The following is a 27,517-nucleotide window of genomic DNA, read 5'->3' on the forward strand; positions in this document are numbered from 1 at the left end:
CTCTCTCTCTCTCTCTATATATATCTATCTATATCTATATCTATATATATATATATATATATATATATATATATATATATATATATATAAAATCCAAGAACTAAGATGTTTGAAAGAATGTAAGTTTAATCTTATTATAAAGGAAACATGTCTTTCAGCAATAAATCAAATCTTCAAAAGATCAATACAACTTGTCATATAGCACATATATACCCCTGTTAGTCTGTCAAATACAGTCAAATAGTATGAAACCAAAAGTATGGTCTTTCATTATAAAATTCTCACTGAAATAATCTTATCAGTTTGTTGGGTTGTACTACTTTTTTAAAAACAGCTTAATTTATTCCATATCAATACAATGTAATCATTCCCTGTAATAACTTGAAAATATATTTTACCTAAATAATAATTTAAAAAATAGGAAATACATTCATTAATTTAAATTATAAATCTATAGATATATTTAACTGTTAAACAATTATAAACAATACAGCACTGAAATCTTTAATGATACTGTAATATCAGTTGAATTTGTTTGCAGTGTAATATACACCAAGTATGTAGCATATCCCAGGTAGCCTGGAATGTGAGGTTTCCAATATATTCTGTTATCCAAGGATGTTATGCAATACTTCTCTCTTCATTTGCTCGACTTCCTGAATTGTCACCATGCTTTCTGTATTAAAAAGAAAAATGTTTTAGTATTAAAGTGTACAGTATTCAGATCAATAAATAAACCACATGGATCAGTACATCAGATCCATGGCTTATAACCCACTAATTATGGCCCACTAAGCTTAGCTTAAAGTTTTTGTCTTTTGTGTTATACTGTCCAATGTTAAGTTTATTTTTAGTAAAATGTAGACCAGATTCTCAATGCTATTTAGTCCAAATCGTCATTAGCACCATTTTACTTGGATAGTGAAAATTCACCCAAAATGAGTAATTACCAAATCCGAAGTAAACACCTCAGAACTTTTTTTCTTTTCTTTTCAAACAAGAAATGTGCTCATGACAATTTGGAGTAAACAGACTTGAAAATCTAGGCTAGATTTATACTATGACTTACGATTAAGTTTTGTAAATGTACTTTGCAAACCAGATATATATATTTTTTTTGAGAAATCAGCCCCTTGTTAAATAGTCTCTGTTAAATAAATTGTTACTCCCATCCCAAGCTTGGACAACCTCCAAAAAGTAATGTAGTGAGTCTTTAAATATAATAAAGCATGTTCCTACCTATACCCTTTTGAACACTAAAATCAATTACTTTTGTCTATAAAAAATATATGTTAGTTGTTAGATGTTTAATAATATCAATTAGGATGTGCAGCATTGTCTACCTGTCAACGCTTACCTGAGCCCCCTGAGTGATTGCTTGTTCTTTATCCTAACCTCCTCAGTGATTGGGTACAACAGAAGAACAATTAACCCAGTGACTATAAACACTACAGGAACTGCTCCAATCAGGAGCTTCAGGACGTAAGCCACGCCAGGTGGCTGTTTACAAGCTCCTGTGTCATAGCCAGCAAACCTGGAACAACAAAGGTGCACAGTTAACAGAAATAAACAGAATCGGCGCATCTTCCACATCGCTGACACAACCAAAGGCCGGAACAGTAGTTGGATATGAGACCTTCAATGAACACCAGGGGGTCCAGTGTGTACCTATATTTGCATACCTCATTTTAAGCTATCCTCAGATGGGACGTCACTTATGGTTTTAAGACAACAGTGGTTTGACATCAGATCGGTCAATGTTAAATTTATAAAAAAGAAAATGCACTTACTCGAGACACAGTGTGGAAACTCCCAATGAAATCCCAGTAGCAAATTTAGTGAAGAATACATAGAATGAATAGAAGATAGCTTCATGTCCCTTTGAGTGTGGATTTATTAATCTGAAGTCATCGACTACATCTGGTAGCATTGACCTAAAAAGAAAAATGATTTTTTAATTTTTTTTGTAGGAGGTGTAGTGTCCTATACACAAAACTGTTTCAATGATTTTTTTTAAAATTTATTTTTGGAAGACTGTTAGGTCTCTCAAGTTAAAAACATTGCTTTGAAAAATGGGAGTAAACTAATAAAACCTCTCTAAAACAGTTGAAAAAGGGTTTTATGAAATGAAAAAAAGTTTTTAAACAACAGTCCTTAAAACAGTACTTAATGTTTTCTGAACAAGGCCCATAATCCTCTTAGCACAGATCTTGTCACAATTCTCTTACCCTGGGTGATTTAGCCAGTCTGAGGTTTGCAAACGTGTCGACTGGTTGGAAGAACCGTTACAGCTACCCCACCCCAAAAGAGAAAAAGAGACATTCAAGGTTCTTCTTGTGTTCCTACCATGGCAACAACAGAGAGGCAGCAACACTAAGTCCAGACGAAACAGCCACCACATAGGCCACAATGAGATTCGGGAAGCAAACCAGCATAACTGTAAATGGTATTATCCACTGCCGAGAAAAAAAATAAATAAATGATAATTTACTAACATTATGAGAAACCATCATTTCAAATGACAGCACCAGACTATAGGATAGTGAAGTTATGAGTTTGTATACCTTTGTGGCCTGCTATCTTACATGTGTTTTACATGCTGTACTAAACTTACACATCACACTGTATTCTTCTTATGTGTGACAGAGTGACATGGTTTGGGCCCAGGCTTTCCTGATTTTATTAAATATACACGAGACCCACCATATGTTTTGTAAACACTGATAAACTAGCCAGCTTCCACGGTGCTACTGCCTCTCCTCTATAACTGATTGTTAATCTGAAAACACAAATTCTTTGTCAGCATAAGATGAAATCAAAATAACAATTCCTTAATTGTCTTTTTTAGGTTTCACTGAAAATATAACAACCATACAGCTGGATTTATATACTAATAATACAGTACTTGGAATTAAGTGTGGAGTAGTGGTTAGGGCTCTGGACTCTTGACAAGAGGGTTGTGGGTTCAATCTCAGGTGGGGATCACTGCTGCTGTACCCTTGAGCAAGGTACTTTACCTAGATTGCTTCAGTAAAAACCCAACTGTATAAATGGGTAATTGTATGTAAAAATAATGTGTAAAAAAAATAAATACATAATGTAATTGTATGTAAAAATAATGTGATATCTTGTAACAATTGTAAGTCGCCCTGGATAAGGGCATCTGCTAATAAATAAATAAATAAATAAATAAATAAATAAATAAATAGCAATATAAAAAATGTCCAGAAGAGGGTGCTATGATCAAGAAGTATGGTACACATTCAATATTGTTGTCTCAACCCCTTTCCAGCTTTTGTAGTTGAAATGTTTCTGTAGGGAATTATTGATATGGTACACAACACTTTTGAAAATGACCTTTAGAGCCCTTACGGTACATAATCTGATGAAAAAGCCCCTTATTTATAATGTCAAGACCACAAACCCAGCATTCCGCTATTATCTCCAGCGTTCTGCTATTAACCCCAGCCACACATTGTAATAAAAGGCTGCTATATAGCCTGCTAATTCTACGTTTTGTATCAGAGATACTGAAAAAATGGAAAGCCTTGTAAATAAAGGTGGACTGCACTTGAGAATGAACACAGCAAAGAAAAAAAGCTTACTGAAATGCCACAGTAGGCTGCCGTCTTCTTGCCAAACCTCTGCAGAAACCACTGCCATAGTGGTATACTTATAGCAGCAGACATCTGTATTGGGGGAAAAAGTGAATTTAGCATTATACTGAATTACATTTCTGGACTTGTTTCTTTTTATATTTGCCCTCCTTCTGCTCTGTACTGTTGGTTTGTTGTTAATGTTTTGTCCAAGGCCTTCTTCCACAAATTAAGGTATTTATTACTATACAGTACAAAATCAGGCATAAATAATGTTCTTGGGAATTTGATTTATAGTAGCCGTTCACAAGGTGGCGCTAGCTCTGACCACTCTGCACACTCTTCTGTTGATCTATCCTTTATAAAATCTCCATGGCAGCAACCAGGAACAAGGTAACAAAACAGAAACTGGCACTCACACAGGCTATATTAAAATGATTACATTTCTTTACGTCATAAAACAGTAAAGGGGTAGTAACAAACTTTTAACTCTATTGTTTAATTATTACAAGGCTTCAAAACTGTATTTCTTTTTCCCTCTGAGATGCTGCGTTTTGCTAATCTGTTTTTATTACTAGACAAGATTATGTGACTCAAATGAACTGTTATGACTAGATTACAGTTTTTATTATTTCATTTTGAACAGGAATGTATTTACCAGGAGTGTCAACACAATGTTCTGAAAGTGATCTCGGAGGTCCACAGCGTAGGTACAAAACAGGACAAAGTTGCTCTGCACCAGCTGTCAAGAGAAACAAGAATAGCGGATCATGCATCCTGTGTAAAAAGCTTGGGCAGAGGGTACCCCTTTGGATTTCATAGCACAGAAGTATTTTTTACAAGTAAAAGTAATTCTACCTATAAACCAACAACCTTTAATAAAACATAAGTGAAAGTAATAATGCATAGAATACAGAGACTCCTGTGACCATTATGTTGTTACTAGATGAGTCTAATCAGAATGTTCTGCTGCACAGTTACCACAGTACAGTTTTATCTGGGATATATTTTATAATGTAGGTTTATATAATACTGTAGGCAACTTGGCAACATTTTAAAGTTTACCTTTTAAAACATTTTTCTATTTGAATATAGTACATGTTACTACGGAAGCGTATAGCATTACAGTATGTTACACCTGGCAGAATCTACATCATCAGATGGAAGGAAACGCAAATGGATGGAGACGCAGATGGATCACATTAGTTTACTGTAAAAGTTACGTCTTAATTGGTGCTTATCTTGGCGAGAGCCGAGTTCAAATCAGCATGAAGTTTTAACATCTACTCTCATGTAATGGAAATCATGTTACTTACTGAAGCGTATAGCATTACAGTATGTTACTATTTTAGATGCCGATTGTCATAAAATATTGAACTATGTTGTATTTGCTCAGGTACTGTCTTACAGGACTATAATTACAGATTATACACATGAGACTGAAGTTTGACGGATTAGAATTCTAGACAGCAGAATCTGTTGCTGTGCACTGTGAGCCAAATTTTAAAAAAAAAAGGCATTTGACAGCTCACAATGCTTAGAGAAGAGAGATATTATCAGCTGGTTCGTGCACTTAGTCGAAAGCATCAAAAACATACAATTGGTTTCATGTGTTCACTGGACCGCATGGTAAACACAGGCCGATTAACCTAGAAACCATTGTGGTCACTTAAAAATAAAGAGGGTGTAACACTTATGTGGCTAAATCATTACTGTGTGGTGACATTACTCTTCCATTCATAAAAAGAAAGATATTTTATATAAATAAATACAAATAAAAGGGAGATCACTTGTAATTGAAAGTTTTTAACCCACAGATGTCCGGGGGCCCAGTGGAAAAAAAAAAAAGGCCTAACATTTCTGCGAGTCTGAGATAATCCCAGTTTCCTCAAGTGCTTGAAAAGAAAACCCCATCACTGTTCAGGCATTATACTAAAAACCTGAGAGCACTGTATTTATTGTAGTGATGAGAGGCCTAGCATAGCCATGTCAGCCACGGGACTCTTGATTGAAGTAACTCTGTGACAATGTTGTGTTATGCTAAGGTTTCTTCTTGGTAATACACTGGGACTCTTGAATGAAGTAACACTGTGATAATGTTGTGTTATGCTAAGGCTTCTTCTTGGTAATACACTGGGACTCTTGAATGAAGTAAAACTGTGATAATGTTGTGTTATGCTAAGGCTTCTTCTTGGTAATACACTGGGACTCTTGAATGAAGTAACACTGTGATAATGTTGTGTTATGTTAAGGCTTCTTCTTGGTAATACCCTGGTGTTATAACCTAAGTTACCTGTATAGCAACTGATATGAAGAGAAATGCTGCCGTCAGTTGAATGTAAGGTCTGTACTGCATCACCAGTTTAAACCCTTTGAGAAATTGAATTGGCTTGTCTGTCTTCAATGCATAGGGATCTAGACAAAGCAGAAGAAATGTAATCAATATTTAATAAAGGTACTTCCATTTTCTTCTCAGAGATTTCCAGGTCTCCTTCCTGCACTTGCTGTCAATGCAACAAGTTATATTTGAAAATACAAAAATAAATAATCTTCCAGCAACAGTTATAGACAGAGGAGAAAGATTACCGTTTAGCACAAAAGGCTGTTTTCTATTTTTATAATTCAGCTGTTTTGTAATATGATTGTGTGATTCATCAGGAAATTAAGAAGAATTAAATGTATCATAAAGGCCCAAACATATATTTTCCTTTTTTAGCTTATTAATAAAACACAGAGTTTAACAGTGCAATACTTGTAGGAGGGTACTGCATTTCCAGTGGATAAATATTAGTATACAGCTACTGTATGGCCAAAAGTTTTGCATCACTCTGTAGAATTAACTAATTTAACTTCATAAAGTCAAATGAATATGATAGATAAAGAAAACATTGTAAAGCAGTATGTGTTAATATTTTTAAATGTTGAAAATGTGTGTTAAAACCCCAAGAAGAATATGCCCGTGACCAGAAGGATTTCATTGTGGAAGACAGCAAAGGAAAAAAAAAGTACTACTAGTGTGCAAGTACTGTCGAGTTACTGTACATATTGTACCAGGAAAAACTGGCGAAGAATTTGGGACATAACCGAAAACAATAATCTCATACAGTATATAAAAAGGATATCTATATATAAACTCGAAAATAGAAAAATAAAATTAATAAGCACAAAAAATAGAAGTCCTAATTATAGTACACAGAGTCAGATGGTCTGGTGAAATCATACTACTCTTGTTTTGGGTAAGGCCCTGCTGAGTGCTTCAAAAATGTACCAGAAAGTTGTCACATTAGAACTTGAGTGGTCCCAAATTAAACAACAGTGAACCTCAAGCACTTTGGTGGGTTTATCACCTCTTTTGGCCATGTGTATTACTAACTGTTAAATACCCAGTAAAATCTTGAAGTAAAAAAAACTAAGCAGAGACTCGGAAACAAGCCACTGAATACTGCGTGATTAGAAGGCACAGCTATTAAGTGTAGTAGGTATGTGTAACACAGAAGGACTGCTCACCATCTTTTTCCTTTACTCCCAAGAACAGAACTGCTGTGCACAGTAGGAACACCACTCCTATCACACCAGCAGCAATCATGTAGACTTCTTTCTGAAAAGAAAAAAATAGGGCTTTTGTGTGTCCAATACAAAATATGACATGTCTATAAAATACTAGTGAAGTACCCAGGTGTGCAAATGTAGCAGAGTATAAGCTACCTCATTATCCTGAAGCAAGCAGATGTCAGCCTGTCTCAGCAGCAGCGGTCAGAAATGCATTGGGTCATGAGCAGGTGGGAATCAATTGATTCACCATTGTATGTGTGTCTATTTCGATCATTATTTCCCATGCTGACATATGGACCACTGCAGTTTTAGGCTATTCATTGTTTTTGTTTTTTTTAAATAGATAATTCTATTTTTTTAAATAGATAATCTGATGCTTTTTTTTATAACAAGAACAAAATATTACAATGAAACATTCTTTTAGCATTTAACATTAAAATAGAGATGCATTGAAACTTAAAAAGGGTAAAAAAAAAAGTTATTATTGTAAATATCTGTTTTATTTTCCTTTTCAAGAACTCACTAGACTGAAACCATTATTTTCAAGTCCTCAGCAAATTTCAAGGAAGAGAATACTGCAGACCAGTTAAAAATATTAACCTTGGACTGACAAAAATAAAAATGTTTACCCTCATTTTTTCATAAACCACAGTAAAGCAGTTTGTGAAAAGCTGTGCATTCTTTCAACCAAGTCTGAAATGTCAGCCTGTGATTTTCTAACCATTGGCTGAGCTCCCTGTAAGCCAGCATCAACCTTGCTCTGTCTTTAAGGGGCCACCAAGGAATGTGGCACTCAGGAAGTAGCTTTCTATTGAGTTTCCACCACTGGTTGGGATTACCGCCTTTGGACAAGACACAGTTAGTAAATATAACAGATGGTGTTTTATTTTTTTATTAACTTTGAATATGTTGTACCACAAAAATGAAAATGTTAGTTTCTGATATTATGTTTTTTTTATATTCTCTTGATAGTGTTTTTAGAGAGTAGAGAAGCAAATACTGATTGCACTATTTGGATGAACGGACGACCTCTGCTCCCACTGTCCAGCCAACATACTGGGGAAGTATTGTGTCACCACAGGGTCGTTTCCATAGAGAGGGTTCTACACATTCGCTGTCAGACGCCACATGCCACTGACTTTCAACATGATGTTTGACAGGATGGTTTCCAAGGTTGAATTTTATGAAACATATTTAAAAATAGCACCAGCTACAGTGCTTCACTCCAGACTGCAATCACAAACTAGATTGAATCCCATCCTTATTTCACATTCCCCAAAGATGCAGAGACAAGAAAAATGATGTTTTGATACGTCACCCTTGACAACAGGTCTTTAAAGAAGGAAGTGAAGGCAGTGGTTTCCTAGTGTATAATATAAAAAATAAGCCACGAGTAAAGTGAGCCCCTCACCAGAGCAACATAAATAAACACTGCAGCATGTTTGTTATCTAATTTCCATCCACTTCGCTTGGGCTCTGTTTCTGTTCACACCAAAAATGCTGTTATGACAAGGATATTTTGTGGTTTATTTCAACTACAAACCCTTTCAAATATGCTAAAACTAGCTAAAGATGTTGAAACAGCCAATAAGCTAAACATGACAAACCACAACAAAGCAGCTTTCCTCCATTTGAAACCTTTTCCATAAAAGAACAAGATACAGTCGCTAATCCTACAAAGACACTACCGGGTGGAAGAGCTGGATAAATCATATTGTCAGGAGCTTGCTGGTTCGAATCCTGGACATGCCAATCTTGGCTGGGGGCCCTCAGGTTAGTTAACCTCATTCTGCTTCAGCTCTGGTCAGGAGCTCCATAAGTCCAGCCTGAATTCCAAGGCCAGACCCTTGCCCCCAGAGTTCAGCAGCTTGGTAAAATCTGTTGCTTAAGTTCAGTTCCTGATCGGTAAGTAATATGCAGTGGTGAGGTGACGTGCAGATTGGGATAGATTTGTAGATTTCCTCATACATATTGCTGTCTACAGAATATATCTTGCTTTAAAAACTACTATGAATTTACTATATGTTTGTTATTCATTTGGGATAAATCATAAGGCATCAACTGCTACTTGTTTTTTTTATTTTTATTTTTTTATTTATAATCGGCAATTGATTTTTACCCTGTTTTTCTCCCAATTTGTCCAACTGTATTTTTAGGCTCAGCTCATCGCTACCACCCCTGCGCTGACTCGGGAATGGTGAAGACGAACACACGCTGTCCTCCGAAGCGTGTTCCGTCAGCCGACCGCTTCTTTTCACTCTGCTGGCCCGCCATGCAGCCAACCCAGAGCTACAGCGTCGGAGGACAACGCAGCTCTGGGCATTTTACAGGCAAGCCCACAGGCGCCCGGCCAGACTACTCGGGAGCCCCGTAACTGCTACTTGTACTGCCAGTAAAGGGTCTGTCAATACCTGTATCCCTGTTTAATCCAATACAATACCCCTGTCTTAACATTTAAGGATGTTACAGCGGATACTCTTTAGCCTAACAGGGTTTTAGAATCAACTGTCTAACAGCAGTCTAATGCAATCATCAACCATGTCTTTGCCTCTGTCTTTGGGCACTTACCTTGCAGGTAATATATTCTGCATCTGGTATTAATGTTAAATTGGCTGTTATGTATCCCATGCCCAGTAGATGAATTTGGTGTACATAAAATACTTATGGTTGTTTCTGGGTGGAACTCTTTGCACTTCTGTTTGATCTTTTGGTTTAGTGGTTACAGTGAAAGTCTTGGAGCCAGGAAGTCGTGGGATTGACTCTAAACTATTAAATGTAGGGAGCTCTGCATATGTGTAATCAAGGTACAGTACTTACTGCATGAGAGAGGAATTCTTGAGTTAAGGCAGGGTTGATGGTGCTGTGCAAGTTGTGTGAGTCTTCACTGCCATTTCCAGGTGCTTCTGTAGACACGTTGTAGAGGCGACAGTGTTTTGAGGCATGAGCGCTGGCTACTATCTGTCCCTGGATCGCAGCTCCAATCAGAGTGCCGAACACCTCCATGGTCATTCCTGCATGGAAAAACAAAATGACACGGCAAGGACCGATCCTTATAAAAGTTTACCATACTAAAAACATAGCAAAGTGTAATAAAGCATAGTGAAGAACAGCTATGGCAACAAAAAAAAACATGGCAAACCACGGTATGCTATGGTAAATGCATGGTACAAAAATGTGAATAGCAAAATTACAAAATTACAGTGCAAATTTTACTGTGGTAAACTTTTACAAGGAAAGGGTCTCAATTTCCCAGTATATATTTTCAGTCCAGGTCCTCCTTTTGGCTTATTTAAGGGATGCCTGTATTCTATACATGTCAGTTATATTTTCAAAAAAGTGCCTTACCAAACATCTATTTATTTAGGCAAACTCAATTCAACTCAAATGTGGCGTTATGAAAAATTATTTTTCAAAAGCCTAGAACACAGCTCCTGTTACGTTGAGAAGTTGGCTACATATGATTTTATATGTAGTCATGTGTGTTCATGACCGCAGGTAGGAAAAGTCATCAAATGTGAGAGTGAGACAATAGAGTTTGCTGGGCATTGGTAAAGATTGTAAGGAAATGCTGTCAATAGACGAGAGTGGAAAGGGTAAACTTACTGTAGGCAGTAGCTGAGTCCCTCTCCTTCTGATCTGTACTGAGGAACATGGTGAGGGCCGAGTAAGGCACGTGAAAACACTAATGGAAATCAACAGATACAATGAAGTGATGTCAGCAGACAATAACATCTAAAAAAGCTACTATTCTAATGTGCAAGGCTCAATTCTAGATCAGATCACAGCAGTGGGGAATAAAACATGCATGCTGGAAAGTAAAACAGTGGATAAAACAGGTATCTCATTAGGCAATGTCTGCCCATTTTAAACCTGAGTAAATTCATCCAACATTAGAATTGTTAAGTATGTAGTCACAGCCACATCTAAACACGACTAATATTCTGGGACAGAGGGATACCACTGAATTAGTAAAGTCAATAGATAACTCTTTTTTTCTTAGGAGTGTTAGTTTGGTGTTCCATCCAGATCTAAATACAAATGTAATAGCCCCACCTCAAAAGAGACTATCACAAGAAATCAGTTTAATATGATACTACTGTAATGAATACAATACGTATGAAATAACTTTCAAAACTGATGGGGGCTACAACAAGAGATTATGAAGCATTTACTGTTTTTTTTTTTTAAATCTTTTCTGTATATAAACACTTGAATCACTATATTGTATTTAGATCTGAAATACAGTACTGAGCAAAAGTTTTAGGCAGGTGTGAAAAAATGCTATAAAGTAAGAATGCTTTCAAAAATAGACATGTTAATAGATTATATTTATCAATTAACTAAATGCAAAGTGAGTGAACAGAAGAAAAATCTAAATCAAATCCATATTTGGTGTGACCACCCTTTGCCTTCAACAACATCAATTCTTCTAGGTACACTTGCACAAAGTCAGGGATTTTGTAGGCATATAGTCAGGTGTATGATTAAACAATTATACCAAACAGGTGCTAATGATCATCAATTCAATATGTAGGTTGAAACACAATCATTAACTGAAACAGAAACAGCTGTGTAGGAGGAATAAAACTGGGTGAGGAACAGCCAAACTCAGCTAACAAGGTGAGGTTGCTGAAGACAGTTTACTGTCAAAAGTCATACACCATGGCAAGACTGAGCACAGCAACAAGACACAAGGTAGTTATACTGCATCAGCAAGGTCTCTCCCAGGCAGAAATTTCAAGGCAGACAGGGGTTTCCAGATGTGCTGTCCAAGCTCTTTTGAAGAAGCACAAAGAAACAGGCAGCGTTGAGGACCGTAGACGCAGTGGTCGGCCAAGGAAACTTACTACAGCAGATGAAAGACACATCATGCTTACTTCCCTTCGCAATCGGAAGATGTCCAGCAGTGCCATCAGCTCAGAATTGGCAGAAAACAGTGGGACCCTGGTACACCCATCTACTGTCCGGAGAAGTCTGGTCAGAAGTGGCCTTCATGGAAGACTTGCGGCCAAAAAGCCATACCTCTGACGTGGAAACAAGGCCAAGCGACTCAACTATGCACGAAAACACAGGAACTGGGGTGCAGAAAAATGGCAGCAGGGGCTCTGGACTGATGAGTCAAAATTTGAAATATTTGGCTGTAGCAGAAGGCAGTTTGTTCGCCGAAGGGCTGGAGAGCAGTACACGAATGAGTGTCTGCAGGCAACAGTGAAGCATGGTGGAGGTTCCTTGCAAGTTTGGGGCTGCATTTCTGCAAATGGAGTTGGGGATTTGGTCAGAATTAATGGTCTCCTCAATGCTGAGAAGTACAGGCAGATACTTATCCATCATGCAATACCATCAGGGAGGCATCTGATTGGCCCCAAATTTATTCTGCAGCATGACAACGACCCCAAACATACAGCGAAAGTCATTAAGAACTATCTTCAGTGTAAAGAAGAACAAGGAGTCCTGGAAGTGATGGTATGGCCCCCACAGAGCCCTGATCTCAACATCATCGAGTCTGTCTGGGATCTCATGAAGAGAGAGAAGCAACTGAGGCTGCCTAAATCCACAGAAGAACTGTGGTTAGTTCTCCAAGATGTTTGGGCCAACCTACCTGCCGAGTTCCTTCAAAAACTGTGTGCAAGTGTACCTAGAAGAATTGATGCTGTTTTGAAGGCAAAGGGTGGTCACACCAAATATTGATTTGATGTAGATTTTTCTTCTGTTCACTCACTTTGCATTTTGTTAATTGATAAATATAAACTATTAACATGTCTATTTTTGAAAGTATTCTTACTTCACAGCATTTTTTCACACCTGCCTAAAACTTTTGCACAGTACTGTATGTTCCTTAAAAAAAAAACAGATGAACAAAACAGCATTTAGTGATTGTAGCAACATTTTTTGATTACCTTCTTTTTTTTCACCTTGGTGAGATTGTCAACTTGAAAAAGTAAAACCAGTATCTCTAAAGTTTTAATCACCAAATATAATTGTGAAAGATAAAACTTACATAATATATCAGAGCAGTGTGCAAAAAGGGCTATGAATAAAAACATGGCATGGACTAAATGTTACTTATCCATAAAAGGCTTTCGTAATTCTTTGTTCTTCCCATAATGATGAAACATGTCATTTACAAATTCATGTTTGTCAACTATATATAGAACTTGAGAGCTGAATTCTCTTTTTGGAAATCTGCAAGATTATTAAACTACAAATCTGACCCACCGGCTAAAAATTCATAACATACATGACATGAACAGTATCTGAACTTCTAAAAATATATATTTTTAGCCATATTTTCATTTTCTATCTGGTTTGCTTTTTTTAAGCTAAATAAAAGTGCACAGCAATTACCAAAGTAGTCATTAGGCCTTCCACATACAATGAATAACTCAAACTGGTAACTGGCATTTACACACTCCTGTGGGTTTGGCTATATAAGCTATCAATTAACTTAGTATGACATATCATTATCCAGCACCACAGTCCATGGCTCTTGTGTGCACTCTGCAACACATGTCACACAGGATAATGAGAGAACACAAAGGATGATCCTTGGCTGGCTCTTGGATAAAGTCAATAATAAATAAACAACATAAACGAGAAGGGCCTGTGGTGGAACCAGAGATAAAGTTAAGATAATCAGAGAGCAATGGGTTGTGGAATACTCTCAACCCTGCATCCATACCTTCAAAAACCCTCAGTCATAGATTTGTGTTACACTAGGCAATTATTTGTTTATTTCTGTTCTATACTGGGCAACTTCTAAAGGCTATTGTCATCTACTGTATTGTGGTGTGATATATATAAATAAATATAGAACCAGGAGATACAAGATCTACAGCTACAATAAAAAAGGCACAGAAAAAAAACATTTAGTACCACTATTAACACACCAATCATAACAGAGTGATATTTACATCAAATTCTCATATGGGCCAGTCAATACTAATTGATATGACAATGCTACAAAAAAAACCTCCTCAGAAATTGTGATACCATAGCTTCGAAACAGCTTCTAAATGTGAGAATTGAAATACATTAGACATAAAATATATTTTGCTGGAATTGCTATGGATTCACAAACATGTGGTACCTTCTACTGATTAGCTTTTCTTTAAAACAAGATAAACCCTCACCCCTAAACCATTAACTGAGGCACTGATGCAGATGCTGTACAACCAATAATGGCTCAATGGTTTATTACATTGAATTTTTTGAAGATGCTAAATTCTAAACCACCACACTGACAAAGACAATTACGGAATTTAACAACAAAGTTCGCTCTTTTACAATTTTGGTGAATATTTTGACTCAGCATTTAAAAACTACAGCACACTAGTACAATAATCCAGTTTCATAACGCTGTTTTGGAACAACCTCCTGGAATGCTGTTTTGGCACTTGTGCATCCCAGACTTGGTCAGCTCATATGGGGTGTGGTCACTGTGGCCGTGCTGTTTAACTTTGCAGGGAAAGCGCTATAGGCCTGTGCTGCTGGATTTAGCTTTTTTCTCTGCTGATCATCTATAATACATAATCAGAACATTGTTTTTTATGTTTAAGATAAAGATGTGTGTTCTCATGTACAATCTCATATTCCACTAAAACCACTTTTAGTTCTAGTACCACTCCTTATAAAAATAGTTATATAAGGTTCATAGCGCCACAAGAATACAAGAATAAAATAATATATGTACTATCCAAAACACCAGACAACCTACAGCCCACCCTAATAGTTTAAGCTAAGAGTGTTATTTTAGTGCTTTAGTGATGTAATATTACATTACACAGCTCTGTTTACTAAGAAGGTCAAGGTGACTCTATGACCCCAAGCAATGTTGCCCTCTAGACCAGGAAGATAAAGAAGCTGAGACATATGTGATGGTTGGGGGTGGGGGGGGTGGGGGGGGGGAGGGGGTTGGTGGTAAATAAACACTTGCATTTCACCTGTCTGCAGTGTCTGCTGCTCCAGGTGCCAGGTGCTATGCTTCTTTTAGTATATTTGACATGTAAATACTGTAATTTGTTATGCTTTTATTACATGTACATGGTACATTTCTGGCTGCTTTGCTGTCCAACATTGTACAAATTGCACCCTTTACTCATTATTTCACTGTGAATTCATTGCTGATCATGATTGACAGCAAATTGCATATGCTTAACTAGGGGGTGGTTTCAGTGGTTCAAGTTGACCCCCCGCACCATTTTCTTTTTTCTTTTTTCTGTAATGCCTCTGTATATCTCAGACCAGCTGAGTGGAGAAGGTTATGAAACTGCATCCCCGTCTTTGCCTTGGAACCTGGACCTTCTGCACAGTTTAGTAAAAACGATGCTCTGCGTTGGAGCTACAATGGGATGAGATTCAGAATCTCTTTCTGGATGCTTTGTCTAATGGAAAGATGGTTTGGATGGTGTTGTGCATGCTCTTGCCATCCATTGCCCTATTTTTCCAGCGCACTACGTTTTACTGCAGGGGAAATGTTGTGGTGAGACTAACGCAATGTGAACATAAGTCATTTGACAAAATTATATTTTAGGGCATAAAAATAAGAAATTACCCCCCCCCCCCTCCCTCCCCCCCCACTCCAGTGTAGTAAGATCCTCCTTCAAAAAGCTGGAGACCCCCATGAATTGTGTAATTGCCCCTCACTAATTCACCACCCCCAATATTTCAGGGGGCTCTGTAGATCTGTTATCAAGTGAAAGTAAAATGTAAGTAAAGTACTTACTGTTATCATGGTTTGGTAAAGACAATAGAACCCCAGGTACCACATGAACTTCCATGAATGGAACGGAGGAACATACCACAGATAGAAATAGGAGACCACCACGAAAGGAGTGCAGCCCACCATCCTGTAAAGATACAGTTAATATACAAAATTATGCAACAACAGTTTATGCTGGTTGGACAGATTTAGTTCATATAATAATGTTTTTTTTTTTTTGTTGTTGTTGTTGTTGTTGTTGTTGTAATATTAAAAAGGAAATATAAAGAATGTCAGTCAGTATTTATATCACGGTTTATAACTTTAACCAGACGTGTTTGTATAAAATTGAACAATTCCAGAGCACATCCCTTATAAAAGTTATACCTTCTTACCACAGTATTTTTGCAGTTTTACCATGCCTCTCCCATGGTTATACTATGCATTTACCATAGCTTACCCTGGTTTGCCATGTTTATTAATATGCTTTACCACATAGCTACTCTTTACCATGTGCTTTGCTGTGTTTTTACAATGGAAAACGTGTTATATTCACTATACAAGAATAATGAAATAACTCTCTTTATCTTGGATTTCTTACTTCTGTTGCATGCTCCAGCTTCAATTAGAAAAAGATGATGGACATTGTGCTTCCATTTAAAAAGCACTTTTTTAAAAAGTGTTTTTTTCTATTTAGCCATTAGTTCATAAGATTAATCATAGGCGGTCATTGTATTAAACCTTAAAACAGCAATTTCCATAAGACAAGCTAAAAGAATAGAAACATAAACCTGGCCTTGCTAGAATGCTCCAGTCCAAACCTGATCAACCTCACTTTTTATACTGTTTCTGTATATTTAAAACTTTGCCTTTTTCCCACATTCCTTAGAAAAAAGTGCCACAGGCCTTACTCAGTGGAATCTGCAGTTTATGTACATGATGTTTCCATTTTCCTAACATGGGTGTCAGTGCAGTTCTAAACTTTTATTTTAATATAAGTGTGTCTCTGGTGCTCTCCCAAAAAGTAAAATATCCTTGCGTTATATCTCCCCTCCCATTTTGCATCACCCTAATTTGCAGGACTTTTTTTATTTGAGTGGAAGCTGCACAATTCTTGTAGCTTCTCAGAAGGCCCATGTCACCTTGACATTAGACTTAATCTTCCCCACAGTTTTCACACTTTAAAAAGCAGTTTGCTACAGTTCATTCACTTCCTGTTGACTAAAAAATGGGCTTGTGTATTTTGGACTTCGTTTGGAACAACAAAAAGGTAGTTCAGCCCATTGAGAAGTAGCAGACTGTTGTGAAAGGATTAACACTGGAAATGGCCAAGAAGCTGAAATTAAACAATGTCTGCACTACTTGCCATGACCTTTTGACCTTGTCCTTCTGTTATATTTAACTGGATATATGCCCATGAAAGCAGCGAATTCTGGCACTGTCTATTTTTCCTATTCCACAGTCCTGAAACCAGTCACATAGACCACTGTTTTACAAATCAATTGTTTTGTTTTACAAACAAAGGATTATATCACTCGTGCTGTTGTATAGTTAGGTTGTATTGAACGGCTACCCTGTAGTGGAATATTCTGTAAGGTGATTTCAGGAACATGATTTAAATCCTCTTTGCAAACACAATTTCTCTTTGGAAAAAAAAAAAAACCTTATAAACCAACTGACCCACTCATCAAGTCTGTTTCTGGAATTTAATAGGACTTTCACAATTATTCATCTGGGTAGGCAACTAGTCAGCAATCACATAGCAACTAACTAACCTGTGTAATATACCTAAATGTGAATTACTAATTAGATCAAGGGTTATAAAATATACATTTTAAGGTTATTAGAGTAGACGTTAATGAAAAATGCCCATTATTTAAAGTCAAGGCTGATTAAGGGATTTGTTCATAGCAGCAGGTACTGGAGCCACATTCTGTGAAGATCTGATTGGGATGAAGAAAAGTAGATTTAGTTGAAAGTCTTTTTATAATCATCATTCAGTGTGCTTCCATGGCCCAGGAAATCCAGTTCCAACCTGATTATGTAAGCTGTGTAGGGTGACCAGAGGTCCCGGTTTGACAGGGACTGTCTCGGTGTCCCGACAATTTTCCCCAAAACTTCAAAAAAGTCCTGGTTTGCAACGGCACCAGACAGCACTCCTTGTGTTAAACAATCCTTAAGCATATTAAAATATAGTTCCGGAATAATATTTTTCTTATGGGTTACTATACTAAATTTAAGGTATGCAAAATGCTATAAATGAAGGGTAAAAAAAGGCAATACACATGACTACACATGTAGTTAAACGTGGCCCCTAATTTGAAACAAAAGCTGCAGTGATTGTGCAGCAGTCAGAAGTTTAATGTGAAAACAGTACTAGTGATAAGAGGTATTCAATTAAGAATCACGCTTTAAAAAAAGAGATTTGGGAATCTGAGGACCTGGTTACATCAAAGTCATTGACTGATTGATTGGCAATTACTAGCTTGCACGTGACAGTGTTGTATATTGAATTACATTTCACTATGTATATTATTTTGAATGCTATTTTAGTATTGTACTGTATTCCACACAGTTACTGAAGGTGTTCCTCAAGGTTCTATATTATATTAATTATAATGCTCAGGTAACGGGCAACTCTCATATTCATCTTTATGCAGATGACACTATTTTGTATTCAGTTGGTCCTACGCTGCCATTAGTAATGTCTGATTTGCAACTTAGCTTTGATCAAATTTAACAGGCCTATGACCTGTGTCTTTTGCAGAACATTGATAAAACTAAATGTATGCATTTTAATAGAAAAAATACTACAGGTTCTCTTAATAGTGTTTGCAAAATGTGTACTTCTAGTAAGACTGAATTAGAGCAAGCAGCATTTTATACATATTTAGGTATTTGGCTGGACAGTGCTTTGTCTTTTAAAACCCATATTGATAAAGTTCAATCGAAAGTTAAATCTAGAATTGGTTTTCTTTTTCGCAATAAATCATGTTTTGCATGTTTGGCTAGGTATACTCTAGTCTAGATGTCTGTTTTTGCAATACTGGATTATGGTGATGTTGTCTACACAATGGCCTTGAAAGCTGCTTTGGGGAAGCTTGATGCTTTATACCATTCTGCTATAAGATTTATAACTGCTGCTTCTTATCTTACTCATCACTATGATCTTTATATTATGGTTGAATGGCCTCCATTGCACACTAGGCAATCGGATCATTGGCTTAGGTTAGTTTATAGAACCCTGATTGGGAAAACCCCATTATGTATGAGCAACCTATTACAGTTATCTGCTTCAATTTGCAATATAAAATCAGATTAATTTATTAGATTGGTTCTTCCCAGAGTGTCCACTGTTTTTGGGTGTAATTAATTTCAGTTTGCAGCTGCTTATGACTGGAATTAATTTCAAATAAAATTAAAACTACAGAGTTTTGTTTCGGAGGATGTTTTTAATCGGAATCTGAATTCACCATTCTCTGATGCATGTGTATGTACTTGTTAATGTGTTATTTATTTACTTTTTTTATTTTTTATGTTGTATGTGTTTGCTTTGTGCTGCTGTGATGTTTGCCTCTTGACGCTGTAAATGAGAATTTGTTCTCAATCTTCTTATCTGGTAAAATAAAGGTTAAATGAAAAAATGTAAAGTATAAGTGACACAAATACAAAAAAAACCCTTATTACTATTGTATGCTTTGTTGATGTATTTATTTTAGCTTATATTACGCTCTGCCTCCCTCTGACTGCGGGTCAAGTTGAGCAAGTTTTAAGGGAAGCATCATATTTGACAAGACACATGCCAATTCCAGGTGGTTTTTTTCTACATGTAAGCCATAAAAACAGATATTTAACACCATAACATGTTTTTAATTTAAGCCAGTTACTTATGCATGTGTCAAAAGATAAACAATCAGCACACCTGAATCCCCTGTAGAACTTTCTGGAAATGTTTTACTAATGTGCAGGACCCAAGATAACTTGACTGTTTGCAGGTCAGTCAAGATAACCTGTCTGACTTCATGCAGACAGCAGGATTGCATCCTGTCTATGGCCATGACTCCTTGTAGATTCTAGGAGCCAGATAGAAGGCAGGATTGCGTAAACGAAACACTAAGGGGTAGGTGTACTAATGTGTTGTGCCTGTCGCAATAGTTGTAAACCAGTTGCAAACAAGTCGGAAGTCTTGGGTGAAATGCACTAGACAGGTGCAGTGCTATTTGTGACTTTTTAGGGAATGCTTTGTGGCAGCAGTTTTTCTTTGCGGTTCAACCTCAGATGAATATGTAGTTATGGGGGTGGAGATAGTGCAAATGAGGGTTCACAAGTATTATAACGAGATGTACAAAAGCTGCAGACAATTGCAACACTTACAATTACATCCATTTTTTAAGAACTTTTAAAAGCATGTTTTAACAGTCGCAATTGTTGCTGGCATTTCCCAGTCCGCCGTTTGTCGTGCATTACCAGTTGTGCTCAATGCATTTGGAGGTGAACAGCGAAATACTTATTGTTCCCTAAAACCAGGGAGCAACAGACTGCACACATGTGCCGCTAACCCCTCCAGCTCATTCTGAGCATCTGTATAGGAATAGGAAACACACCTATTCTATTAATGTGCAGGAGGTTTGTAATTGTGCACAATGTAGCACTGAACCACTGACTAACTTAAATAAAAACGGACAGTATACATTTGGCTTATAGTCTACACATGATAACACAAATTAAATCAAAATTTGTTGCTAGTCCCTTGAAATTCATATTAATGAGAAATGACTGTCCTCCTGTAAGTATCATAACTTGTTAATGCAGCACCATGATCTATTTTGTGTTAATTGTCTAGGCTTCCAAATTAATAATAATAATAATAATAATAATAATAATAATAATAATAATTATAATAATAATAATAATAATAATAATAATAATAAACGCTAACATTATTTAGTTTCAATTTAAAATAATCTTTTATTTGCATGATACCAATGATTTATTTTGTGTTACCATACCGTTAGCCTAGGTTTAAGTAAAAAGAAAGTGTGCTAGGTGTTGTTCATTTGATTTTACTACTGTATTGTATACTGTATAGGCGTACTGTACAGATTTATATTTTTGTTCCTAATGTAATGTGTAGCCTACCCAAAACACATTAGTGTTATGATTTATATATTTAAAATACATTGAGCACTATAAATGTATGGGGCAAAATGAAGACAGAACAGAATGCATTGTAAAAATGACGTTTACATGTAACAAAAAAAATGATATTTTGATTCTTGCACCCTTGCATGTATAGACGTTATCCTTCGGGCGCTCCAGCAAACCACAACTCAACTCCCACTAATTATTTGAACAATGTCGCACGACTCTCGCAAAGTATAATGCTAGAGTTCTAGCTAAGAAGACGCAACAGATATTTAAATTGCGGCTGTCTTCATTAACATATTTTCTTTTAGTACATACGACAACATTTTCACTTTGTTAGGTGTGGCAACGAAAATGCAAATTGCGGTATGTTTGCGCTGCGACTAGCCCATTTTAATACCTACCCCTAAATGTCAATCATGTAAAGTGGAATAAGGCTAGCCTTCATAGTATTAATTTCCAATTTCTTATTTAACATGAACACTGATTTTCAATACAGTATTTTGTTACAGTGTTGTACAATACACCAATGAAACAAACTTGATGACTTGATTACAATTAAAAAAAATAATGTGAAAATTTTTGTTTAGTAAAAAATAAACGTTATTTTCAGTTTACCGGGTTACTTAGTCTTTTAAAGACATATTGGAGATTTCCCCCACGAAGAACGCTTATAGTTAATAATCAAAAACATTAAAATGAATAGTAAACCGGACGAAAAATTAAGAGTATCTTCAATTAAAATAAATAAATAAATAATAAAAATAATATTTTACTCACCAGGGCATAAGTCTCCCGATCTTGGTCCATTTACTTTTACTGATAAAGAAACCTACGACAGGATCAGTTACAGCCCCCCATGCCTTTCCAATAAACAGCACCAAGGAAGCTTGGAATGGGCTAATCTGAGGAGAACACGACACACCAAAAGAAAAGGGAATCATTTATTCACAAAGGTTTCTCCAAGATATGTATGTGTGTGTGTGTGTGTGTGTGTGTGTGTGTGTGTGTGTATATATATATATATATATATATATATATAATTTATTTATTTCTTAGCAGACGCCCTTATCCAGGGCGACATTATTAATATATATATATATATATATATATATATATATATATATATATATATATATATATATATATATATATATATAATGTACACTAGTTCATCACAACCTAAGTGCGTTGGTTTTTACGGTACCATCTCTGGGTATTGTACTGCCAGTCAGGCATGAATTCAAACCTAGAACATCATTTGCACAAGACAGCGTGATCTTGTTACAGGTTTTAGTGGTGAGCCACAATTATGGCATCCTGATGGCTGCTTGCTGTTCGGAAGCTGGCAAAGTGTGCTTGGGCCGTGACTGTAGAGATTCTCAGTTACTTCTGCCCCCTATCACACAGGAGTCACACGGTGAAGCACCAGGGTATGTACATATACTATCAGAATACACAATACATGTTTCACAGTACAGTTAGAAAAGTGGACTGTGAAATTACTTTGGGAGCAATCCCTCAGTCAGAGCATTTGGAATTTGCAGCAATAGGTACAGCAACTGTAAGTGGTTACAATGTTATCTATGACCTGATCTAAATGATGTACAATCCTCCCTCGTCATACCACCAATAACGGGAGAGTTCCAAGCTGCCACACTACAGCAAGCGTGGCAGTATAAAGAAGGGCATTTACAATCCAATAAACCACTATAACAATCGGTATGTTGCATTTAGCAGTACACCAACTTGTCCTGTATATTGTAGTAAACAATGCGGAGGATACCATGTCACAGCAGCTCTTGTCTGTTTAATCATCTATGTGTATTTTGCTGGGGTGAGGCTGACTGCAATGCATTTCTGTACAGTCGCTAGGCTACTCTAGGTGCATCGGTAGATGGTGGACAGCTAGGAAGGCTGGTCATGAGGAATAGCTGCGGGGGGGGGGGGGGGTATGTGACAGTACTATCACTGGTATCTATAACCAGTGAGGTCTATTCTCAGCTGTGAAAACACATCAGACCTGCAGACACACTTTAACACACTTATTGGGGTTCTTCCATGTGGGGTAATTTTTTCACATCACTAAATACAATAAAATATTGGAAAGCGGTCTGGAAAGACCAGATTTACCAGTCTGGAGAACTGTAAGTGAGAAGTGTGAGTTGATTTCACTCACTTGTGCAACGTCAAGCAAATAGATCTGCAGGAAAAAGCCTGTGGCACTTCCGGTCACCTGGTTTGGAGCTCCTCCAATTGCAAAACATAACTTGTTACATACAGAAAGTCTACTGTCTTGATGAATCTGAAAAAAAAGAACAAAAAAATATATACACCAGCATAAAACAGCAGTCATTAATCTCCCAGGTTTAGTTTTAAATACAGTAGTGTGCAAAATCAGCTTAGTGACCACAGGTTGCAAAAAATATTAAATGCATCTGTTTTGAAAGCAAGCCTTGACTGGGCCTCGTTAACAAATATTTCTGTTTGAGTTATGAATTTACAGTACATCCCAAGATAGCAACTCATTCAGGGCCAAAAGACAACATTGAATGAAATATACAAGCAGCATGGTAGTCATGTTCAACAGTACAGCACAGTCCTTTCAAATTCCCTGTTGTATCTGTTCCATTGGGCAGACATCTAGAAACCTCTCAGTCTGCCAATGGTTTTGCTGGTTTTCATTTATAAAAGGAAACCCCTAAAACAACCCCATAGCAAACCAGATACTCCTTCAAAGGCACTATAATTATTTTGAAGGCTTTTTTGCTCAGGAAAACATCATGGTCTCCATAATTGAAATTACTGTAGGTTCTTTGGCAATTATTAAACAGCAGACAGTGGTTACAGACTGGTCAAGAGAGTACACACAAATCAACAGCATAGAACAGTACAGCAAACTAGTTTCTGTAATACAGCTACATGGAAAATAAGACAAAATGTCATAAATGATACTTATAAATAATAATTTTCACCTCTGTTAGAAATAGTTTTCTAAAAAGTGGTATTTAGACAGAATTGAGGTCCTTTATATTAAATGTGTTTGCTCGTTTATAATGTCAGATAATTTGCCTTTGTTATGTAAGCAGTTTATAGTTTTTTTTAGATTTAATCTTTGAAAGTGTATAACTTGTGTCACCTTAATGAGTTACAAAGTACAAAATGTGATTAGAATTATGGTGGTGCATTAATTAATGAATTAATTAATGATTGACTGGTTAGTTAATTAAATTCTCACCTCGCAATAATAACTCAGATGCTTAGCTCCCAACAATAGTTTAAAGAACTATATAGAGTATTGGTCAGTTTGTTGTACTTTGCATGACTTCTATAACCCCATATAAAGTACATATATTTAAGATTAATAAAGTATTTGCATTTTCCTGTGATTTAAGACCTAATCTGCATGACTATTAAACGTTATATGACCAAACTTCTAAAATAAAAAAAAAAACTGTAATGAGTGGGCCAACCAAAAGCAGATCAAAGAGCAGACAGACTGCAGTTCTATGTGTATTTACATGTTATTTAATCTGATTAAACACAGACGAGCCTTGTAGTACAAAGACATTTGGGTAAATAAGTGTGTGGGTGGGTGGGTGTGTGCGTGCGTGTGTGTGATAGCATGGGGCGTGTTTCCTGGTAGTGCAATCCTTCTGAGACTGCATTAAAATATACATATAGAACAATGTATTTCGGAACAGTTATTTTGGTGTGAAAATCTTACACACTGATGAAGAGTGTTTTGAGTCAAGCTCTGTGTTACAGCAGATATGCCTCAGTGAGAACAGGGCGGGGGTGGACAATGAAAGTATATGCGCATGTCTGTAAGCGCTGGTGGCTGGTTCCTTTCCACAACTGAGAATGTCAGCTCAAAAGAGGATTACATAGAATTAAAATGATAGCAAGCATTCCTGAATAACTACTATTTGGAATGGGCCATTTTCTTTTCTTTTTTTTTTTTTTTAACAATTTGTCTCCCAATCAAACTGCATTTTTTTAACCCTGCTAATGCGTGAGTCGTGTTATTTTAAAGAATTGTATAGGAAAGACGCTTTAGCGTATGGCTCAATTATTATGAATAGTCAGATTGTTTCAATCAGGTGTCAGTAACTTAACAAAACAGGTCACCAGGGTGACATACAGTAAAGTCACTGTATGTTGAATAATGTCATTGAACAAATGTCTAAGAAAATAACTTCATCAAATGATCCTAAAAACTCAATCTTAGAAATGCCCTTGAGAATTCACAACTATATACATAATTAACTCCTCCACTATATCCACAGAGGAATACATATCCCTGCCACAGAGGGTAATAAAGGCCAGTTAGCATATACCTGTAAGCAAGTGATGTATCATTTCAATGATAAAGGGTTGAAGATGTTGCCTCGCGTTATACTTTTATTAGTTTCAGGTTGGTGAGTCTTCAAACATTAAACTACTACTAAAAGGATATCAGTGTGAAACCTTTGACGTCGACAAAGAAATAAAAAAAAAAGATATTGGTTTACTGAGGCTTTAGAAATATAGCATGCAAACAGGCAGTGCTACAGCTTGTGGTTCTCATAATGTGGCCTGCTGGCCACCGCTATATCCAGGTAAACTGTACACTTGCTGTCTGTTTTGTAATTCCCCCCTAGTTTACCAAAGCAGTGGCCACTTTTACACAGATTCAGAGAGCGTTTCAGTTTATTTGCAGTATCCTGCCAATAACTAAAAAGGATTATGTGTGCTCATTGTAACAGCGTGAAATACCTGTTATATTTTGCTGCACTTCTTACTTCTGTTCTTTCTAATGTGGGAGCCTGGGTATCTTGGAGTCCATAGAAAAATATACCAAGACTAAACCCACTACAGGCCAGTACATAGTTAAACATATTTTAGAAACATTAACTAAACTTAATGGGGGCCATGCAATATTTATGTTTCTAATAAATTATCAATATGACTCCTAAATAAAGTAACTTTTTTAAAGTGTATGAGGGTAGCCCAGTATCACTATAACACAATTCCCTGCCGTCCTGTGATTTCAGCAGTTTTATTTGTATATACAATACTAATTACTTAATAACTAGTTCATTACAATTCCCAGCCAGTAGTGTCCACTAACAAACAAAAAGTGTGGCTGTAAAATGATATTTGTGTCTTCTCAAACAGATGTGTTAAAATATAATGAATCTTTCAACTACCGGTATATAAGACATAGCTAACTAAATGTATTTTAGGCATTCAGCTATGTACATACCAGTCTCAGTTTTAAACCACAGTAGTAATTACTAACATTTGGTTAAGCCGTCCTAAACAATGGTTACTTACTGCATTCTAAACTCGGATACAGAGGCTTTGTACTTTGCACCAAAAATAGAGGAAACTTCATTGAATCTGCAGTGCCAGACCCAAACTTACAGAAAGTGCTGTTCTCTTTTTCACTACAGGAGTAGCAGACTGACTCAAATAGCTAACATTTCCACTACCTTCCACACTGCAGCCCATAATTACATTTTGTGTTTATTGAATCCAAATTCACACTGTTGCACACTTGCTTCATTTACTACATTAACAAATATCCTGTGTAGTTCAACAGTTAATGTTAACAAACTTAATTAAAACAATTAAAAAAAAAAAATAATAAGAAACTTGACAAAGTAACTGAAGTTGTGTACAAGTTGTTTGTTTTTATCCACAGATTTATTTGCAGCTCACCTATCTGAATCACAATTCGGTCAGCTTTAGTTTAAATGTTGCCTCTCGCTTCATGCAGTATATCTCTTGCTTTTAAGGAGCATGTACTTTTGGCATCCTCAGAGGGCTCAGAATAGTTTGTGATAGTTACCTGCATCTTTAAACGTTTCCACAACACATCAAACCGTAGATAACTTGATCTCACTCATCAGTCCCATACATAAACTAGAAAAAAAGACATTACAACCAATTTCTGACACCAAGAATGAATGAAATAAGCAAGAGGTTTCATACCTGGTGTGTGTCTTTGCTAAGTTGCAAGTCTGGGGGTTTGATCAGTTTGTCAGATGAACACTCTGTGGCTCCCTTTCCTCTAGCCATCTCTCTCAATGGCTCTGCAGTCACAAGTTTATATTACAGTTAGTCAGATGCTGGGATGCTTTTTTGACCACCTGCCAGAAAGGGAGGGACTGCAGTTCCCAGCACACTCCCACAACTGACAAATAGACTGGCCCATATACGTACTTAAAATGTCCAGGACTGAGGTTGGTATTTTTTTAAATTTAGATATGCACTTCCAGTTGGTTTTCTAATATCTGTATGTGGGAACATATTTTCAGTATACCTTTTTGCTTGGTCAGTGCACCACTTTAAAAATAATAATTATAAAAAACAGATTTTATTTTAGACATTTACTGAGATTTTACAGAGGTTTTGTTGTCGTAAAAAAAATAAAGAAAAGAAACACAGATTTGCAAGTTTGCAATACCTTTTTAATATGAGTAACTTGGAGGTGGCTTGGCATAGGGAGGGGAAACCTGAGAGCCTAAGGCACCTTGGT

The 27,517-nt window shown here is 36.5% G+C and overlaps 1 protein-coding gene across 1 annotated transcript; it reads right to left on the reverse strand.

The window, feature by feature from the left end:
- Nucleotides 1–61: 61 nt before the first annotated feature.
- On the reverse strand, nt 62–27,517 carry LOC117410396 (MFSD2 lysolipid transporter B, sphingolipid). The gene is made up of 15 exons (XM_059025709.1): nt 27,446–27,517; nt 26,971–27,071; nt 23,171–23,296; nt 21,772–21,896; nt 15,871–15,994; nt 10,752–10,830; nt 9,966–10,159; nt 7,104–7,194; nt 5,890–6,011; nt 4,255–4,338; nt 3,606–3,689; nt 2,347–2,456; nt 1,791–1,934; nt 1,358–1,534; nt 62–676 (listed from the first exon to the last, which is right to left on the reverse strand). Exons 2-15 carry the CDS (start codon nt 27,055–27,057, stop codon nt 622–624), a joined length of 1,602 nt encoding a protein of 533 aa, XP_058881692.1. The 5' UTR covers nt 27,058–27,071; nt 27,446–27,517; the 3' UTR covers nt 62–621.

Source organism: Acipenser ruthenus, chromosome 6 (genome assembly GCF_902713425.1).
Source record: "Acipenser ruthenus chromosome 6, fAciRut3.2 maternal haplotype, whole genome shotgun sequence".
NCBI lineage: Eukaryota > Metazoa > Chordata > Actinopteri > Acipenseriformes > Acipenseridae > Acipenser > Acipenser ruthenus.